The 22389-nt window shown below is 42.8% G+C and overlaps 1 protein-coding gene across 1 annotated transcript in view; it reads right to left on the minus strand.

Moving 5' to 3' along the window:
- The window catches only part of ZFHX2 (zinc finger homeobox 2), a 55242-nt gene extending 33356 nt beyond the window's left edge, over nt 1-21886 (minus strand). The window contains exons 1-5 of the mRNA XM_044274295.1: nt 19792-21886; nt 18337-18887; nt 13047-13248; nt 10990-11061; nt 8395-8453 (exon numbers count right to left, since the gene is read on the minus strand). Coding sequence (XP_044130230.1) covers nt 8395-8453; nt 10990-11061; nt 13047-13248; nt 18337-18887; nt 19792-21886 — 2979 coding nt within the window. The remainder of the gene's footprint in view (nt 1-8394; nt 8454-10989; nt 11062-13046; nt 13249-18336; nt 18888-19791) is intronic.
- Between the last annotated feature and the right edge of the window lie 503 nt (nt 21887-22389).

Here is a 22389-nt window from a genome sequence, read left to right on the forward strand (position 1 = left end):
TAATAGAGGGACACCACCCTTCTATAATGTCCTAACAGGGCACTTAAGAAAGAGTTGTCCTGGATGGATACTGCCTTTAAAAAGAGTTACTTCTGTCTCAAAGCCTTGGCATATCTTGAAGACAAGTACCTTTGGGACCCTATGCATCCTGTCACTACACATGGCCACCAGGTCAGTACTTTTGGGACCTCATGGGTCCTGCCGCTGCACATGACCCACTGCTGTGCAGGGAACTACATCATGATCCCTTTCACGCTGCAAAGGCCTTTATCTGGATGCAGCCGACTCCTTTTACGCCCACTATATTTTGTATATAAAATAACATTTCTGCTCTATTTTTTATTTTGGCATGGACTGTGACCGCTGAGGAGGCCCAAGAATCACCATGTTCTTTGTAGAAAACACATGAAATGTCCCAAAATAACACATAACACAAACACCTTACATATCCGAAAGTGTGCTATAATGGATGTCCCCTGTACATCTTCTTACTAAAGGGAACTTTGCGTTCTGCATGCAAATAGGAGAGAATCATCTATCATGTGCGGTGAATGTAATGCTTTTAAACATAGCATTGGCAGTCTGTGCCCAGAAATGAATACCTCATTCTCTTTTGCATGCAGGCCAGTGTACTTTTGGGTAGAGGACATAAAAACGTTAATGTTTGCATATGGTCCTTTCATATAATCCACTTTAATATAACTGTATCAGAACAAACCAGGCCATTTTTGTACCTTTGGACAAATGTAAAACTTTGTGTCGCAGTCTGGGAAGCGGTTTGTGTCAATGTTTAATCTGCTAATGGACTCCAAACTAATGGCTGTTGTAATACCAGGTTCACAAAAGGCACGTGACTACCACAAACCTCTGCTAACGTATCAGGAAGGCGCTCAGTAAATGTTCCTAGGGCTGCTTTTATAGCTCAGTTCAGACCATGTCTGGTGCACAGTTGGCAGGAAATCTTCATCCGTGCCTATAGACTTCAATTAATAATTATACTCCAAAACAGTGTCCTTCTGGCATATTCGTCAGGATCCTGCCGCTCCAATTGTAGTAAAAAGCATCAACTACACAGTCAAATGTCTAAACATATACTGCACAGTATCATACATTTGGTATATGTTCGGCGGGGCAACCTCAAATGGGCCCACTCTAGACGTAATCGCGCCAATCTAGCCTACGTGACAGCGGTGCCGTGGATTTCAGGCCACATTATTCTCTGCTCTGAATTTAGAGAAAATAAAGTGTCCCTTTGATACTGATCGCTGACAACATGACAGTTGTCACAACAGCTGAAAATCATTCTGCGCTCCCTGGATGCTTCTAATCTTATTGCTGTGCATTGTGCTCTGGTAACGTTCTCAGTTTTAGTAAATTCATCTGTACGGTTTTAGAAACATTGTTAAAATGCGATTAAAAAAAAATGGATGAATCGGCTAATCCACCACAAAAACCAGGTAAATTACATGCAGATTTTGCTGAGCATCACACACTGTGCTGTAAGCGTGCACGCCCACGGCAGTGTAGTTTATTAGGATTTTTGCCGCGTTTCCGCACTAAAATCCACGTGAACATCCCTTAAAAGAAAACTCTTCTATACTGAAATAAATACAACTTATTTATCCAATTCCAAATATGTACAATTTGCGTTACAAAGAGTTCAGTGCAGATCCTGGTATTTTTCTGATGGCCATGCCTGCCACCTCCCATCTACACTTGGAATAGGTCACTTACCGTTCTGAATAGAAAATAACCATCTTCCAAATCCATCCGGGTGAAGCAGAGGCCAACAAGCAGCTGTCACTCCGTTATACTGTCACCTCTCTCCCCTGGTTTCCACTCTTGGGCCCCCCGTGACTCTCCCAGCCGAGTTGCACTTCTGCCTCACTCCTGTACAAGTTGCTGGCCGCCCTCCTCCCTAATATCAGCGGAAACCAACTTTCTCCCTTCAGTTTTCCCCTCTCCCAGCAATGTCTTTCAGCCACCCTTCAATTACCTCTGTCACCCCTCATGCCCAGTCTCTCACTCCCCCCCTACTTACACACTTCTTCAGTATCTACATAAAGCACAGCCCCAGTATCTCTGCCCAAAACTAACTCCTGGGGCACTTTCTGCACTCCTCCCTTATCTATTGCCTGCCTTTTCTTCTGTCTTTTAATTTCTTTATCTCTCTTTCTGGCTCTTTCCTTCTTTCGGCCTAGCTGGTAAACAAATCCTCTCCCCCTCCTATCTCCTCCCCTGCTGGGTGTTACAGACTTGGGCCTGCATTTAACCCTCAGATGTCCACCCCCCTCCCTGGGAAAGATGTCTGATCACTTCCTGCTGCTCCTGGGTAATGCAGACCATGTGACAGAGTAAAGAATGGGCATGCTGGAACTAGTGACGGCTTTTCACTGGTATTACGAGTCAAATCAGTCAGTGCCTGTGATCAGTCGCTGCTTTGTGACTCTTTCTTCAGAACTAGACGTAGTCGTATGGAAAGAAACAACTTCTGAGACTGTAGACATTCCATTTTTCTGTGCACAAAGCGAACTTTGTACAGAAACTGCACAAGCACCATAATTCCTATATGTACAGACATAATACATATCATTTTCAAAAATAGGTAAAAAGAACATGTGTAAGGCACATTAAGGGTCCTTTTACGGGAGCAGACAGATTATTAAAACGAGCGCCGATCCCCCTACAGATCCGTGTTACCGTTCCCAAGGCTCGCTTTTTGATGTTACAATAATGGGTGCTTTCCTTGAACTAATGCGTTCATTTGTGTGATTGCTTGCCTTTCATCCACTCGTGCTGTGTTATTACAAAGAACAGGCAATTGCCCGCTTACAGAAGGGGATGGACTGCCGAGGAACGATGGTCTGTGGGCCTGCGCCAAAGATGCGTTCAATGACACACGAACAAATTATCACTGCTCAAAGATTACGAATACCGGATCAAACAATGAAGCAATTATTTCCCAGCGTAAACGGCCCTCAGGCTGGATTTATATGTTGCGTTTTTTGTTGTGGTAAAAAAAAAAATTTGCAAAAAACTGCACCAGGAATCGCATACGTTTTTATCGTGAACGATGTGGTTTTGCAATGTGGTAATTGACTAAGTGAAGCACATTGATTTAACATGTTTTAACAACGGCAACTATAGTAAAAAAAAAAAAAATACATGACGTTTTTTTCCCGATCCGTTTTTGTTGTAGTAATGTGTAAACCCAACCTTATGTGACTGTAAGGCCAGGTCAGACAAGTGAGTTCACTGCCAGAAACGCGCTTCGCATGGGAGTGTGGTTTCCCGTCCTGGACTCTTGTAAGGGGACCTCATGGCGTTATAATAATTTATCATACTGTGTGTCAATGTCCGAATGTAATGAATTGTACTGACAACATTCTCTCAGTACAATTCATTACAGAGGATGTTGGGCAAGGACATGGTTCGGAACGGAAAATCACTCTTCCACACGGAGCATCCCTCTTGCAGTGAACTCACTCGCTCTGCTGAAACTGACCTAAGGGTGCCTGCACACCAAGGGCGGACTGGGAACCTGAAGTGGCCCTGGAAAAAAATACAAATAAAAGTGGCCCCATGATGTAGGAATGTCCAAATTGACAGAAGGTGGGGCAACAGAAGTAGACAGGGCCAACAATACCATAGTGCAGCACAAAATACTGCCACGCTCTCCACAGTGTTCAACTGTAACACAGTACTGAGGATGGTGGTACAATTGAGTTCAGGAGGGTAGCTGTGGGCATTGGTCAGGTACATAAGTACCTGAAGCTTCCAGTATTAATTAATGCTGAGAGTATCAGATCATGTACCCAGCCTGCGGACGTAAGGAGGCCTGGGCATTGGTCCACCGGGAAATTTCCATGTAGGGTCTATGGTCAGTCCGCCCAGGATTCACACAGGGCAGATTTTGTTGCAGAAAATGTCTATGATAGAAAATGTTGAACTCATTTGAATGGGACTTGCAGAAGTCCATGTGTTTCCTGCCAAAACAACCCCATTCAGATGAACGGAACTCGATTTCAATCACAGAAATTTTTGCAACAAAATCTGCCACGTGTGAAGGTACTCCAAGAACTATATACAGATATAAGCGTTCTCTGTGCATTCATTTTGGCATTTCCGCCCTTCAGCCATGGGCTCTGAAACTGGGGCACAGCAGAGCCACAGTCAGTGGAGGTCATTTACTAAGGCCGGCTTTGTAGGCCAGTTTAAGATTCCTAACTACTCTGTCGTAGGTTTCGGACAATTTATGAGAAGGGGTGCGTCTCTCCATAAATTAGGCGCAACTACGGCAGTCCTTGGCATACTTTTTTTTTACCAACATTTACGCCTGTTCCTAGGCATAAATGTTAGTACATTTGGTGGTGCCAGCCTCAGCATGGCCATCGCCCCATCCCCGCCATTGAAGACGTCATAAAACTGGCCGTGCAACTAAATATTGTCGCATGACCGGACAAAAAGGCGATTTTCAACTTTTTTTTACAACAAAAAAAAAAGTTGCAAGTCCCATGATAAATGACCACCAATGTGTATTAGAAATCATCAAAAAGCAAAAAAGAAAAGTCCAAAGCTGCGCTCACCTGATTCCACTTAAATTGGAAGCACGGACTGCGCTGGCATTAATAAGTGCACTTAAGAATATAGAAGAAAAAAACCATAGGGAGTCCAGCTTCCAAAAAGTGACGAACTTTATTCCAAAAATATATTAAAATCCAACATGGCAACCCGGTCTACGCATTTCAGATCTGCTAATACCGATCCTTACTCATGATCATGAGCAAGGATCGGTATTAGCAGATCTGAAACATGTAGACCGGGTTGCCATGTTGGATTTTAATATATTTTTGGAATAAAGTTCGTCACTTTTTGGAAGCTGGACTTCCTATGGTTTTTTTCTTCAAGAAATCATCAAAGGTTTTACCTTTCTTGCTTTATGTCACGGCCCAAAAGCTTCACTATAATTTATCCAGAAACTGCCGTAAATTCTAGTTCAGATCTGCGACAGCTCATAGCTGGTGTATATTTGTTTTTTGGTGCAAGGACTATCAGAAGATATACCAAATTAATAAAAGTAGTTTGCCCAGATCACACAGATGGGGACCTGCACCTATCTCTAGAATGGGGCCCCCAAAGTGAAGGAGAGTGCACCAGGCATGTGCAGCGCGTTCTCCTTTCACTTCTATGGGACTTCTGAAAAGAAGCTAGTGAGTGCGCTCAGCTGTTTTCCTCACTCCCATAGAAGTGAATGGAGGGTGGCAGTACTTGCCACTTGCGGTGTGCCTTTGTTCACTTTGTGGGCCCGCTTCTAGACATAGGTGCTCCCAGATGTAGGACCCCCACCAACCTAATAGCTATCCCCTGTCCTGTGGTTTTTGTTATATTTTACAACAGCAAACAAAACAAAAATGAAAAGAAACCCAAAGATTAACCCGAGATTCGACAGGAGTATGACGTATTAAAACCCCCCAATGTCCGCGCCCCTCATATAGATTATACTTACCCCAATACCCGCACAGCTACCGCTGCATCTCCCTAGTGTCACTGGCGATGCTAGGGAGGCTTGCTATTGGCTGCTCCCCCTGTCACCGGATCCGCGCAACAGGGAGATGCAGCAGCGGCCGTGTGTGGATCAGGAGCAACGCGGGTGCTGGGGAACGAGGTAAGTATAATCTATTTGAGGGGCCTGGGCATGTTTTATACTTTGGATAACCCCTTTTATAAAAGAGAATCAGATGGGATAAAACAGGCCGTTCCTTGGAGATTACAGCTTATGCACACGACTGTATGTTCGGTCCCCATCCGATCCATATTTTTAGCGGATCAGATGCAGAACCTTTAATTTCAATGGGGTTGCAAAATATGTGGACAGAACAGAGTATGCTGTCCGCATCCGTATGTCTGTTCCGCTGCCCCACAAACAAGATGGAACATGTTCTTTACATGTCCATTTTGCTAACAAGTATAGGGCATTTCTGCAAAAGTTAGAAAAGAAAGGCGCCATGCATTCCGCTGGTATCCGTGTTTTGCAGATGCACGGTTTGCAGACCGCCAAACAGATATGGATGTGTGCATGAGCCCTTAAAGAGGTTGTCTGGGCTTTTTCTATTGATGACCTATCCTCGGGATAAGTTATCAATATCAGATTGGCGGGGGTCCAATAACCGGCACCCTCGCCGATCAGCTGTTGGAGGAGATGCAGTGCGCACGTGTCGTCTCCCTTCTCTCTTCCTGCTCTCCGCTGTATGTCTGTGGGATAGTAGCAGCAGCGTCGTCTCCTCAATCAGGGGTGCCGGGTTGTCTCACCTCAGACTCTGGGGGCATATCCTAGCGATATCTGATAGGTGCAGGTCCCACCTCTGGGATCCACACCTATCTGTAGAACAGAGTCTGCAAAGTGAAGGAGGGCACACCATACATGCATGGATGCCCCCAAAAAAGCTGAGGGCTGGCTCAGCTTTTTCCATCAGCACCATAGAAGTGAATGGAGCGGGGGCCACGCACTGCTTGGCTATTTTCGGTGTTCCCATTAAAATTATTGTAGGGCAGCCGCGCATGCACGGTGCACTCTTTTTCACTTTGCAGGCTCTGTTCTAAAGATAGGCGCGTGTCCTAGAGGTGGGACCTGCACCTATCAGACCTTGGTGGCATGGTGGCATATCCTAGCGAGATTCCCCCAATGTCTGAGGTACGACAACCCCTTTAAGAGACGCCAGTTGTGCAATAGGGACAAGATATCTGTCCCTAGAGGAATCCAGAGATTTTTTGAGTACCATGTTAAAATTTCCTCCAACAATTAACAATCCCTCTACAAAATTTGAGAGGTGAGATAGAGAATTCCTACAGGAATACACCTGATCTTGATTGGACAAGTAAAAATTTTGCCACAGTAAAGAGCTTGCCTGATACACAGAATGTCAGATAGAGATACCGACCCATAAGGTCTGCCTCGGTGTTGAGATTAAAAACAACCAGAGATTTATGTAAGGCAATACTAACGCCTTTAGATTTAGCCTCGGGGTTTGAGCTGTGAAACCACTGTGTGTAGTATCTTTGTCTGAGAGTGGGGCTATAGTGGATCTTAAAATGAGTCTCTTTTGCTTGATCCATTTTCAATAGTATTATACCCTGCTCATTTCGAGGGGTTAAGGGGCCAGTCACCTCGTATCTGTACTGCAGCGGTGGCCGGGACTTGAGCTGATGCGCATGCATGCCTATGCCCGCTCCCGGAGTCCGGACCACCAAAGAGGCCAGCGCTTTTCCTACAGTGTGCAGGCACGGCCACCACTGCAGGATGAGCAGTGTATAATGCGATTGAAAAATGAATCAAGACAGCAAATGAGGCATTATGGACAATCACAATACATTAGTAAGTTCCTTGTATTACCGTAACTTTTTCTATATGATAAATGCCATTTGCTAAAGTAAGGAAACTCTAATATCTGCTCCTATATGTTCGTTATAAAAAATGATTGTTCATTCCTCACTCCGCATGTCATTTCTATAGAGAAGGATAAGCAGCTCATCAGAAAGCCCTGATACTGCCTATCACAATACGTTATAAAGCTTATTTTACCTGCAGATAATACTGAAGATCATCACTAACCAGTGTTCGCTAGAACGCTCATCAGTGATGATCTGGCAGTGTAATACTGCTCACAATTTGAATCTTTCAGCAGGTTTAAAAAATTATCGTTTGCCGGCAGCAGATCATGCTGTGTAATCATGATCTGCACAAAAAGTGATTCAGTATGGGAGGAGGAGATTGCTGCATGTAATAGCAGCCATCTCCTCCATTAGTAAGCAGGCAATTGCCGGGAAGGAATGTTTCCTTCCCGACAATCGTCCGCAAAATCTGTAGGTGTAATGTAAGCTTGTCTTGTACTAACTTTGTCTACATAATAAATGCAATTTGCTGAAGAAAACCCCTTTAATGATAGAAAAGGTAAAAAAAAAAAAAAAGGGATAAGAAACAAATTAATAAAAAAGACATACCCACCTCACCGATTCCCTGCAAGGCTCTACTTCCTGGTCCCTCTCAACAAGGAAATGTTACTGCTCAGCCAATCAATGATCAGTTGCTTTGAGAGGGACCAGAAGGCAGGAACCAGCAGGAGAACCAGGTTCTTTTTTTTTTTTTTTAAAGGATGAATCTCCCCCAATAAATTGTAATGCATATGTGCCTGAACAGTGATTCAGTTACTTAGAAACTTTCCAAATATACAATGGACTCTTAATGATTGTTTGAGTACACATAGACAAATTAATGAATGAACAGCAACACTGCTGCTGTCTGTCAATGCATCTGGACACAAAGCCCCAAAACCAGTCAAGCCCATAAGATGTGACCAGGATCCTTAGTGGCCCCTAAGTTAACTGGAGAATACGTACCGTAGTCCCTTCGGCAGCTTTGTCACATTCAGGCCTCGATGCCTCATCCTGTACAGAAGCTGAATCAGGAGATTAGGGATCAGGAAGGGATAAACAACTAACAGACAAGGGTTATGGTTACTAGTACTACACATGCACGAGTGACAGGTTCACTGTTTCTACTGGTAAATTTCTTTGGATCGTTATACAGGGAAAACTGCATGCATGATTTATTACAACAACTTTTTAGCTGCCTAATTCACAAATACAATAGCCTGTCCAAAGACTGGAGGTCAAGGGCCTCAGAAGAGTAAATGTGTTCTGCTGGACACTATAAATAAAGTTTATTGAAAAGGGGGCACAAATACTGCTAACGTTCTAACAAAAAATTGTGTTGCTATAGCAACCAGTCAGTGTAAAGCTTTACTGTTTTACCCAGTGTTTCCACGGCCTGGAAATGTTTACACAAGTTGTTTGCAAGCCTTCCCCTCCTTGTGCAAAACTGGGGTGCCGTATTAATCGACGTACAAGATGGCAGAATGTTAGGGAAGGTGTCCGAAAACGGAGCATGTGGCATAAAAATACATGTTGCACCATGCTAGGCAAACTTTCTTCAGCACCCTCATGGCTGGGTATGCGCACACCAGTATTTTTCACCAAAATTCTTCGCTCATCGTTTATACATTAGATGACACTTTATGACTCTTAAGATGGCCATACATATTAGATGAATGTCGGCCAAACTCCTTGATTTCAAATTTTTATGGCTGACTCTACCCTGACGGTAGGAGTGTCTGGCAGCTTCTTATTCCTCTCTCCTTATGGAGAACACATTTATGCTTGACCAAACCTATACCGTGTCTAGAATGTCTATGGAGGGAGAATTGGTAGAAATGGCTGCCAATCAAATAAGCTTTTGGCTGACATTTATCTAAGGTTGGGTTCACAATAATGCCCTTCGCTGGGCTTTCCATCAGGGGTACACATTTTAATATCCAAAAATGGCATTCAAAGGTATAACAACATGGATACATTTACTTCAAATTGACAAATGGAGTCCAAAGGATTCCATTTTGGGCTCTGTCAGACCTGCTTGCAGTTTGTTTCCATCTTTTGTGCTGGACAGAAAAGTGTAACAGACTTAGGCTGGGTTCACATCACATTTTACCCATCCTTTTAACGTATATAAAAAAACGTTTACGTGGTTAAACGAATGCCTCAGACTAATGCTATACATTGGCATCAGTTCACCTCAGAGCTCCATTGCAAAAAAAAAAAAAAGTATACGTGTGCTACGTTTTTGTATCCTTTTTTTTGTAACGTATACGTCAAATGGAGGCAAGGAGAAATAAGAGGTGGAGTAACCGGGTAGCAGAGTTGAGGATAAATTGGAGGGGCACAAGAGCGTTAGATGGGAGGTCACAGAGGAGAATGTTGCAGTAGTCCAGATGGGAGATTACAAGGGTACGCACTAGCATTTTAGTTGACCTAGGGTTGAGGAAGGAGCGAATAAAAGAGATGTTCTTGAGTTGAAGGCAGCAGAAGGTGGTAAGGGTTTGGATGTGTGGCTTTAAAGACAGGGCATAATCAAATCTTATTCCAAGGCAGCGTACCTATGAGACTGGAGAAAGCGTGGTGGTGTCAACTGTAATGGATAGGTCTCGTCAGGGAGCTGAGTGACATGGGAGAAAGATGATGAGTTCGGTTATCTCCATCTTGAGTTTTAAAAAGTGAGAGGAGAAGAATAAAGATATAGCTGCTAGACACTCTGGGATTATGGATAGCAGATAAATGGAACCTGGGCCAGAGAGGTAAATTTGAGTGTCATACTCAAATGTATAAATGGAGAAAAGTAGGGGTCCCAGGATAGATCCTGGAGGTACACCAACAGAGAGAGTGATGAGGAGGTGGTGTGTGAATGGGAGACATTGAATGTTCAGTTGGAGATGTATTAGGAAATCCAGAAGGCCAGTTCTCTGAGACTCTGATGCTGAGGGATGAGAGAGTCTGCAACAGGAGAGAGTGCTTGACTGTCTCAAAGACAGGTCAAGAAGGAGGAGTACAGAGATGTACAGAGCTTTGACAGCTGTATAAGTCTGAATACTGTTTTGGGGTATACAACAGTATACTCCCAATGAAAAAAGTGAACCCAGCCTAATGTGCATGGCTAGCCTTAGCAACTTCTCTTTCTTACATCCTTTTTAAAACCATAGATGTATACCTAAACTATGTCTAAATCTACAACTCCTAATGTTGGTGCATGCCTGGCACCTTTTCATGCACACTTTGCCATGTAAGTAAAGAAGCACAACTGCTTTTCCACATACAGTGCTGTCTTCAATATACTTTATTGATAGTGTTCCAGAGAAGACCTTTTAGGAGTCACTACATGAGTCACTGTGATCTTATGAAGAGACCATTGTCTTTGTTTTAACCATGAGTGAAGAAGTCAGAAAAACTTAATGACATTGACTATTTTGACTGCCCAAATCAAGAATTAAAAAAGAAAATAAGAAAAAAACTATCTGTAAACATGAATACAAAAAGTGGTAACGCTCAATTTTTTCTCTTCTAGATTCGGAATTGCTGTTAGAGAACAAGAAGTCCTTGTCTCACCTTGGGATGTTTCTGCATTTTCCTCTCCAATGTCAGGATTTGATGTTATCTCTTGGTTCACTGGGACTTTACCTGAAATAACAATATAAAAATGTATGTAATGTACCGGTATATAAGCAATAGCAGCTTGTATTCGTGTTGAATAGCATGCTTATGATATTGTAGAGCAAACTTCTAGCAGAGGGTTGAGGATACAAGGTTGTAAGGATGAACTGCACACATAGAGGTTAATGTATTCAACTTGTCCTACCACAGGAAGGTAAAAACCAGACATACCATTAACCACACTGTTAAAGCACTTAAGATAATCAGGATATTCAGCTCTACAATAATATCATTTTTATAGAAAACAAGTTTAGAGAGTAAAAAGATGTGCTAAACGCTGGATTAGGCACTAAAATGTGCAGGAGAGAATACAGCAGCGGGAGGCAGAGAGAAATGAGAGGACAGGCACAGTGTCGCCAGATAAACGATTATACTGAAAATTGACAGTTGTGGGAAATTTATTCCTGTTTCAGCTAATTAAAGTGTTAAAGTTCTTTAACACCATTCAGCCGCCGCCAAAATCATAAAATATTGATCCGTAGATGGGCCAGGGGCCAGGAGAAAAGGAGGGGCAGCAAGGGGCAGAGTAATACTGTGCGAGAGAGACACAACCATAAAAGAAGAAAAGATGGGAAAGAACATAAGACAAAAAAATGAATAGTAATAAGACATAAAAATAAAGAAAAGAAAACGCTAAATAGAACACTTGCTACTGCTACTCTACAATCTACAAGTGGCTCTAATAAAAAAAATGGCTTCATTGGTGTATCCATTTTTCGTAGCTCTTTACATATTTTACAGCTGCTCCATGATCTTCCACAGACTCAGTTTACAACCTATGTAAGGAAGCTAGAAAACATACACATTTCAAACATGCACATTTCCATTTATTACATAAAAAATAGCTATTCTATAGAATAAAATATTGTTCCTCTCTACTCATCTATTACAGGGACTCACATGCGATGGACACCTTTGAATATGGTTTTCTATTATCGTATAATACTTATGTTGGGTGAAATTCGTCATAGGAGCTGTTTGACCGCTGACGACTCCTTCTTTAGCCCTTATCTCTGTTCTCCTGCGAGCTCATAAACACTCCATTAAAGGGAACTTGGAAATGCTGAGCAAGCTATGCCTTGGTGTTATTTAAAGGAGTTGTCTGGGTTCAGAGCTGAACCTGGACATATCCCCATTTTCACCCTTCTGGCCTCCCTGACATGAACATCGCCAAGAAGCCTCTGCCAAGATTTTCCGTTGGAGAGCCCAGTACATCACCAGATCTCCAGAAAATGCCTTTGCCCTTCGAGATACAGCTCAGGGCAAAGGAGAGGATCGGAGCATGACATTCTCCGATGCTCATTTAAGGGAGGCTGAGTAGAAGGGAAGAAGGGAATATGTCCAGGTCAAGCTCTGAACCTGGACAACCCCTTTGACAAGAGAAGCGGAGCAGATTGATACATAGCTTTCCCAGAAAGCTTCAGTATAACTTGTACTATATTCAGTTACATCTCTGCTCTTTCTGTGCTCTGTATACAAAATCATATAGGGAAGGCTGTCAATCACTAAACAAAACCATTGAACTCCTCTGCCCAGAATTAATTAAATTAATTAAATTCAAGTTATACTGAACCCCCCCCACACACACACACACACAAACAAAACTATATATCAATCTGCTGAGCTACTTCTGCTCTATAGCATGTTGCTAGCAGGAAAGACTGCATGTTCAACTGACAGGTTCTATTTTTAAGCTGAATTCTTATCAAATTGCTAAGAATTCAGCTTAAATTAGTGTCTATAAGCGGCTTCCCTGACAGTCCCTACTTACAGTTTTATGTTTGATACCGTATAAACACACAGAGATACATGGTAGGATCAACCATGAAACTGTGAGGGCTGAAGGAAATTCAGGCAAGTAGAGGTAGTATAGAACTACACTTACTGTGGTCACCAGAAGACCACACAGCAGCACAATGTACTGTGTTCACTAAAGAAAATGGAAGGCTTACCATGCTCCTGTTGGCTCCTGCAGACAGTTACAATTCTTTCAAGTACAGCTTCACCATGCATCAGCCTCCACTGCGTAAGATTTTGATGGTGACTTGCTGAACGCAGATGAGACATCATACCAAGGCGAGACCCCACAGTGCTATCACATGGAGCACAGCGAAAACATACATCGCTTCCAACTCCTTCAATGGCCTGCAAAAACTTTACACACAGAAATATTTCATTACCAAGCCTTCTTCTCAACATCATGGACGTACTGTATTCACTAACATACAACGGTTTCATTTCTGAAATATCCCTGATGTTCAAGCAAAGCCTCTCTTGTCATTTTAATGTAATGTACTAAATCAAGGACTATGGGGCAGAGTTACTAATGACAATGTGCCAGAATTCTGGCTCAAATTGGCATGTGGTGTGATTTCGTCGGAAAGGAGTAGCATTGCTGGAAAAGGGGCATGGCCTAAGACGCTACAAAAACTGCACCAGAATTTTGGTGCATGATTCTGGCAAAAAGGAGATATAAACTGGACCATGTAAAGGAGTCCCAGATTTATCATCAAGCAGGAGCCACCTTGACAAGTTTACTCCGTGTAAAAATTAGACAGTATCAAAAAATCTGCCTTCATGTGTCCATCCACCATGAAAATCAACATATTGCCACCAATCCTTCAATCAACCAACAACTTTGTTTCCCTTTGTTTGGCCGGACCAACAAGGCATGCCTTCTATAATGGTATAGAGATAAGTGGCTGACAGACAGATCTGGTACCACTTATGTAGGTGTACATGATAAGACAATTTGGCAGAGATATAGACATGATGTAAAAATTGATACAGACAAAGACATGGCTAAGACGCCCCTAGCAAGGTAAGCCACCTCAAGAGGAAATGTAGGAGTATATCCTGCCACAACCTCCCCAAATATGCTACTGTTATCTATAGTGGAAAAATTGCACAACTAATATGAATCAAATAAACTGCCTTAATAATTGGTGATGAGTCGTCCGTAGGAGGTCACAAACCCTACTGCAGTCTCAAAATTGCACAATCGGTATCAGTTTTTACATCATGTCTATCTCTGCCAAATTGTCTTATCATGTATACTTGTAATTAATTTAATAAAGGCTATTTTTTTTATATATTATATATATTGGTATTCCATAGTGCCTTTTTTGGGTTAGGTTTAGTTTCATCATCTTGCCTATGGGTTAGTATTAATGCATAGAGAGAGGTTTTTGTAGGTTACTGATACCACTTATCTCTGGGAAAGGAATGAAAAGTATAAGCCTAGTCTACATTTGTAAGGTAAAGGGTTATCAGTTCAAATGTCATTCTGACACCTCGTGCATACACAAAGTGTAATTATACTCTGGTTGATACTGCACATCAGGGGCATAGCTATAGAGAGTGCAGGGGTGGCAGTCGATACCGTGTCCAGGAGCCGTGCCACATAAGACGACACCAGGATTATACAAGATATTCAAGTTAAGCCTCTACTGCACATTATCATAAGGAATATTAGAGTAAGTTAATCTACAAAGGAGACCTAAAGGGGGAGATAAATCTAAATTGGCTTAGTGGCAGCTAATGATGAGCGGCAGGGGCAATATTGGAATTCGCAATATTTTGTGAAATATTCGTCATATATTCGAGAATTTGCGAATTCGAGATTATTTTCTTGATCAGGAAAAATCAGCCATGTAATATTCGTGTAATGCGCTCGAAATAAAGGCGTGGGTCACTATTGCTACATTTTTCAAGCTGCTAGAAGTTTCCTGAGACTGGATAAAATGGTTGGCACGGCAGAACATTACAATAGCTTTATATGCAGCTAGAGTGCTCCATTATATTCGCGATTGCAAAATCGACACCAATGATGTGAATAGCAACTTCACATTTTAAGAGGTCTGACTACTTATTAGTGTTTGTTGCACTAAGTATTGTTGTGAATTAGTGACATCACAGCACTATGTCTGTATGTATGTATGGACAGCAGAACTTATCACTATCTAACCTACACTGACTATCATGAAAGTCAATGGGTCCGCGGAAAAAAACGGAAAATGGAACAACAGCCGCGGATGCACACAACGGTCGTGTGCATGAGGCCTAAAAGACATCACATACCGATGTGAATAAGCATCATTCCTAATAGATATCCTGGCAATTCCTGTATGTACGGTTTCCTTCTAGCATCTCTTTCAATGGTGTGCTTCACTAAAGACTATGATAAATATGTTGTGTCTACTACCGAGATGCCTTGTGTGAAGGGTGCTGCACTATAATGATATCAAGAACTGCCTGTAGGGGGCTCTACCAGCAAAGCTATAGTTTAGACTGCAAGCTCTACTGAACAGGACTGCTGTGTACTAATGATAAGAGAACACTCAATAGTCTTTCCTGTTTGTGCAATGTTCTAGCGATACAGTTTATTTTTCATATGCAGTTCCATAGCCTTACTATCACAATCAGGAAAACTAGTGCAAACAGCTATACTACTGATTATAGCCACCAATTATAAAATGTGCAAATATCTCTAAAAAAGGGGATAACTAATTCGTTATCAATTTCTGTCTCGCTGTACTCCAGCATGCCCATAGAAATTAATGGGCGCATTTCCTACCAGCCACTCCATCCATTTCAGGGGGGCTCCACAGGGTACGGGGCTTCCGTTTTTGTGATCAGTGGAAGTCCAGCGGTAGGACTCCAACTGATCTCATAGTTATCACCTAACCTATGTATAGGGGACAACTTGTTGTCACCGGAATACCCCTTTTATGCACTCATTTTTTGAGTCTAGTAAATCTAAGGGGCAGCCGCAGATCTAGGTGTAATCTGCAGTGTCAAAATCTGCCCCAAATTTTGCTGTAGATTTTGGTGAGTGGATGATGCAGCTCCAGAGAGCTTTAGGCCTTTTGCGTATGACCGGATCCATTTTGCTGCCTGCAAACCATAGAGCTGCATACTACATAATACGAATACCGCCATGTGCCCCTTTTCTCGGCCGCCATTGTCAAAATGCAAAACAGACAAGAATAGGACATCTTCTACAATATGAGGCATGGCCACACGGATGTGGACATCATACGGTTGACATCTGTGTGCTGTCCGCATTTTTTGCAGCCCCGTAGAAATGAATGAGTCCGTGTCCATCCGCAAAAACTTCAGATCGGATGCAGACCGAAAACATGGCAGTGTGCAGGAGGCCTTAGGGCTGTTTCACACTTGCGTTGTGGCATTCTGGTTTTGAGATCCGGCAGAGGATCTCATAACCAGCGCCAAAACGGTTCAGTTTTGTCCTTATTCGTTGTCAATAGGGACAAAACTGATCAGGATGTATTCCGTTCCATTTTGTTGCGTTTTTTTGACTGGACACAAAACCGCAGCAAGCTGCTGTTTTGTGTCCGTTCTGTGAAATGGAACAAACCAGATCCAGCAGCAAAATCAGTGTCAAAAGTCAATGATGCAGGATTAAAAAAAATTCGGATCTGGAAAAAATGGATCCGTCACCCATTGACTTACAGTGGTTTTAGTTCCGGATTCGGTTTGTTTCATTTTGATGTAACATAACCGCATCCTAACGGAAAGGGTGCATCGGGATGTGTTAATATCAAACCGAACTGTTTTGCTCCAGTTTTGATATCCTCTGCTGGATCTCAAAACTGGAAACCAAAACGCAAGTGTGAAACAGGTCTTAGGCCTAGTTCACACTTCAGTGATTTGGTCAGGGATTTTTCTCAGTGACTGTGAGCCAAAACCAGGTGGAGCCTAGAGAGGGATAAGATAAGACTTGTTCTGGCTCCTCCTGACGAAGCCTTCAAGGTGAAACGCGCGTCGAGGTTGGATGTTGGCAATTTCTCATCCACTTTGTATTTTATACATAGTTATACTGGGTCTTATACTGTGGGCCTCATATTAAATGGTGGTCATAGTTTATTTTGTAGCAATAGTTTCACACCATAATCCCTTATAGGGGTGGGTGGTGTATATTATTATCATTATTTTTGTTATAACTTTTCGTTTTTATTCTTTTGATAATTTTTGACCATTTTGTGTGAGGCATAGTGTGAGGCCTTTTATCCGGAGACTGTTATCACAGTTCTAAGGCGTAACATGGTTGTCCAATGAGGTTTTGCTTCTCTGTGTATCTTTTTTCCATTTTGCCCTTTTTCTCCATATTGTATATATAATATTGAAATAAAGTTGTTATAATTTTTCGATATTTGGTCCCACTGGTTTTTTGCTATGACATAGTTCTGGCTCACACCTGGTTTTGGTTCACAATCTCTGACCAAATTACTGAAGCGTGAACTAGGCCTTAGGCCTCATGCACACGGCCATTGTTTGGGTCCGTATCCGAGCCGCCGTTTTTTTACAGCTCGGATGCGGACCCTTTCACTTCAATGGGACCGCAAAAGATGCGGACAGCACTCCGTGTGCTGTCCGCATCTGTTGCTCCGTTCCGTGGCCCCGCTAAAAAAAATATAACATGTCCTATTCCTGTCTGCGCTTTGCGGACAAGAATAGGCATTTATATTGAAGGCTGTCCATGCCGTTCCGCAAATTGCGGCACGTGCATGGAAGCCATCCGCGATTTGCGGACCGCAAAACACACTACGGTCGTGTGCATGAGGCCTTAGACTAATCAAATCCCTGGATGAAGAGAGGATGTGAGCTGAAAATATGTTTGTCACCTGAACAGTGCAAATTACTTATGTTTTACATTTACTAGAGGATTGTGGAAAATCCGTGGTAAAAACACACCTTATAGCCTATGTCCGCTCAAGGTGTGCAAATCCAGGAAGCTGAGATATGGGGAGGGGATAGGTAAAGTCCTAGTTTAGCTATCCATGTGCTAGGTGGTCCTTCCTAGACTTAGGCCACTTTCACACAGTCATTGTTTGGCTGTGATTTCCATCAGTGATTCCGAGCCAAAACCAAGTGCGGGTCAGAAACACAGAACAGGTGCAGATCTTTCTCTTATACCTTATCTCTTGGTTCTGGCTCACAATCAGTGATTGGAGTCACTGGTCAATCAAACACGGACTGTGTGAACGCGGCCATACAATACAAATTAATTCAGAGTTCCCTATACTATTAACAATATAATAAAAGCAGAGTAATAGCTAACGTGCCATATAATGTGAAGACGTAACCAAGTAGCTTCCCATATACCATACCAAATTGGGATTAGGTGCCATCACACCTTCGGAATTCAGAGGTAAATAATAAAATACACAATATCTTGTGCCACCTACAGTACATATACTTTAACTCTGTATACTTCACCTTGTAGACGCGCAGGCTCTCTTCATGCCCCCCTCCTTGCACATGAAGCTGGATTTTCTCTCTGCTGTTGCTTTCATATCCACACAGGTTACATCTCAGGTGCAAAGGAGGGAAAGAAGAAGCCTGGCTATATCCACTGATGGGAAGCTCTGCAGCTGAAGCCTGTGCCGTGGCCAGAGCTGCACCTCCCTCTCTCATATGGGCAGCTAATTGATATTTCTGTGCATGTTTGTCGGTTTTCAGGTGCAACTGGAAGTTGGCTTTAAGCTGGGTACTGTAAGAACAAAGACGGCAGCAGTGCAGGTCTCCTCTGACTTCTCTCCACTCCCTCTCAGGTAGAGACCGGCCTCTACTGGCATGAGAAAGTAATCCTTCCAGACTATCCGTGGTGAAACAGCGGCACACCAAACAGCGGAATGCCCCAGGAGATAGTTCTTCATCAGGGTTTGAAGAATCTGGTAAGGATGAAGGTGCAGGAATAGCTATTCCAGAAGAGTTTACTGCATTCACCTGTGAATTTGGCTGGGGATCTGGAGTAAGAAGGCTACAACCTGCAAAGTAAAAGGGGGAACAGCAATACATGTATTACTACAAAAGCATGCAGATCTAAAATAACATAGTAGATCAAAACCATTCTGTGCATCAGCATCTTATGCCACTATTTTATGTCTTACTCAGAGACTGGAATATCATTTTAATCTATAGTGAAGTACTGTGATTTTACAAACAGATAGGTTACCCTTTCTTTTGCAAGAGTCTTTGGTTATTGCATACTTTTTCCTATGCAGCGTCGTCAGAAAATAAGTTTGCACATGCCACCCACTACGTGAGAACCAGTACCCTGCTCCAGAAATTTCATATATTAGAATTCAGTTTTATTGAGTTATAATTACTTTTTTATGCTAAAATATCTGCATTTTTTTTTTACTTCAATGCCAGGTTTTCTTGCTGACTGATTGACATTGGTTACTATTTATCTGCACTGTTGACCAAAGTTCATTGACTATATATTTCTTTAAGGCCTCATGCACACGACCGTTGTTGTGTTCCGTTCCGCAAAATGGGGTTCCGTTGTTCCGTTTTTGGAGGATCACCAGACATGAAGGAAAGTATAAAAAAGTCTATGTCAAGTTTTCCATGCAAATTATAGGAAAAAAAATCTTGTGTGCCTCCGCGTTTTTTCACGGTCAGATTGACTTGAATGGGTCCGCAAACCGTTTTCCGTGAAAAAAATAGGACAGGTTATATTTTTTGGGCAGACTGGAACCACGGATCACGGACGAGGATGACAAACGGTGCATTAGCCGAGTTTTCAATGGACCCATTGAAAGTCAATGCCTCCGCAGAAAATCACGAAAAACGGAACGGACACGGAATGAAACAACGGTCGTGTGCATGAGGCCTAAAACTATTATATACTTGTAAAGTGTATTTGTTACCAAAACATGTTCTCACCTTGGGTTCCGGTTGAGCTGAAGTGCATGGGATTGAAAAGAAGTGGGTGATCCAGTCCCTGATCTGGTGCAAGTGGACTTCCATAGAATGGAAAGTTGTCTTGGCCCATTCCTAGGCCCTGGTGAAGCAGTAGTACATTCTGCATGTGCTTCTCACTGGTCATATGTATGCGTAAGTTGCGGGAAATGTTGGTTTCATAATTACACACCTTACAGTGCCATGATGCCTTTTGCTTAAGTTGACGGTCAGGAGGTGATGTTTGACTTCCTTCAACCTGTCCTGTATTCACTGTTGGTGCTGCTAAAGGTGGAACTGATGTGTTGGCTGCAGGGCTTGAACCTTGGTAGCCTTGGAGATTGGCTAAGTGTTTGTCAGATTGCATGTGTATGGTGAGGTTTCCTTTAGTAGTTGTAGAATAATTGCAAGCTTCACAACGATATGGCTTATAGCCACAGTTGTAGCTTTCACCTCGTGCCAAGCGTGGATGTTGCTGGCCACTGTGGCAATAAGAACAATGGCTATGACTTTCTGGATGTTTTTCCTTCATATGAACATCTAATGTTTGTTGGTATTTATAATGCCAGTTACATTTGGGACATTTAAGAGTTTTACATGAATTGCGAGAGTGTAGCAAGGAAAGCTGGCCTTGAAGAGATAGACTTTGGAATGGTTGGGGGCATGAGGATGGTGTGCATTCATCGAAGGCCAAAGGCCCACGGTCTGCATCTGTTTGGTTACCCCCTTTGTCAGAGCTAGGAAGAGCTCCCATTTGTAACAAGGAATTTGTCATCATTGGACCATAGAAGCTTTGGTTTTGGTTTGCAATTAGCTGCTCACTAATGTCTGAGATCTGTGAGGCAGAAGGGTTGCTTTCTGGCATATCCTCTCCCTCTCCCTCAACATCTTCACCCAGCACCTCTGTTCTTGCTGAGTACCAGTTTTCTACGCTGTTCTTTTCATCTTTGTTGGCCTTTGAATCTTTGGCTTCGGTTGAATGGGATGTTATTGTGGATTCACATTTGTGATAACTTAGAGGTGAGGTGGGAACCAGGCCCGTAGAAAGTTTAGGACTTTCTGGTTTCCCTTGAAAAGTCACATGACTTTTGGTTTTGTTATGCTTTGTGTCCTTCATTAAATCTTCTAATGTTCCAGACTGTTCGGTTGCACTTTGGATTACATCTAAGAGTGGGGTGTCTTGAACATCAGAAAGGGCAACATTCTCTGGCTCCTGGCCAGCAGCTAACACAATGTGGCTTTTTTTTGGTTCTAAAAGGCTGAGAAAAACTTGCCCACTTGATCTGTGAATGATACCAGAGGTTCCCCCTAATGCCAAATGATCTTGATATGGGTGCTCTAATCCATGGAAGTGGGAAGCATGCAATCCCAGCTGCTTTCCACTTCGAAAACTGAGCTGGCAAGGGAGACATATCCATGTACCATCCACTCTTTGTGTCCTTATGGACTCCTCAGTTGATTTGTGTCTTAAATTATCTTCCTCTTTTTGCTCTTCTGCTTCATTTTCTTTGGATTGGTCTTGTTTTCTGGGCGAGTTGCCAGGCGCCGTTTGAGTAAGTTCGGCTGCCTCAGCTGAGGTATGTAGGGATTTTTGGTTAGAGCGAAAGCCTTGGTAGGTGGCGGTGAGACGAAAAGAGGTGAGTGGAGGACGTGACAACAATGTGCTTTTAGGGGAGTCCCGTGGTGACTCACCTTCCTCCTCTTCCTCACTTTTTAGGAGGTAGACAGTTCCATCACTAGAAAAAAGCACATGTCCCACCAGGGCCTCCCCTCTGTCCTCATTCTCCTCCTTGTAGTTTGGCTGTACAGGAGATGAGAGCTTTGGCAGATAATTTGGGTGTGGAGAAGTGGGAGTCACAGGTGGCTGCAACAAGGAGGATGTCGGGCTGACATCTTGATATCCTCCTCCAGCAGCAGATACAGAGGAGGAGGCTGAGGAGGACAATTCTGGAGAAGGGTTAGGGGGTGGGAAAGGGTTATCTTTGGTGGTTGTTGGGAAAAGGGGTAAATTGAGGTCCAGAGGCCAGGAGCTTCTTTCATCCTGCCCAGAAGTGGCAAGGAAGCATTCATCAGCATCCATACCTGCACAGTTGATATGCAAGAATCATCTCAGACACAGCCCTGTGTACAGAAGAAGAATACTTATGTTAAATACAAAACATAAACAGGCAATCATAAGCTAAATTGATAGTAAATCACAATGCTTTTCAGTGTGTAGATGATTAACATGACTATCACTGTTTTTCTGCACGCTCTATCAAATAGTATATAATTTTGAGTATGGACTACACGTGAAAAGCACTATTCATGCATGTGTGATGGTTAACACAAGAATTAATTTATGTACAATTTGCCTTGGGCTGTATGCGGGATGGGGAACAGTCACCTGCCTCTCTGCCTTGAAAGAATTTGGCCAATCTAATCTTTGACAAGGAATATGTTATGACAAGGTAAGGGTTAATTGCTGTTCTGCTGGTCTCTCTCCTTCCCCCCTCCCTGGAGTCCTTATAATTCTGCTCCCCACAGAGTCTGATGTTGAGGTGATTAAAGAGCTGTGAGCCCGAGCACATTAGCATGTTAATG

This window comes from Bufo gargarizans, chromosome 1, assembly GCF_014858855.1.
Source record: "Bufo gargarizans isolate SCDJY-AF-19 chromosome 1, ASM1485885v1, whole genome shotgun sequence".
Classification (NCBI taxonomy): domain Eukaryota; kingdom Metazoa; phylum Chordata; class Amphibia; order Anura; family Bufonidae; genus Bufo; species Bufo gargarizans.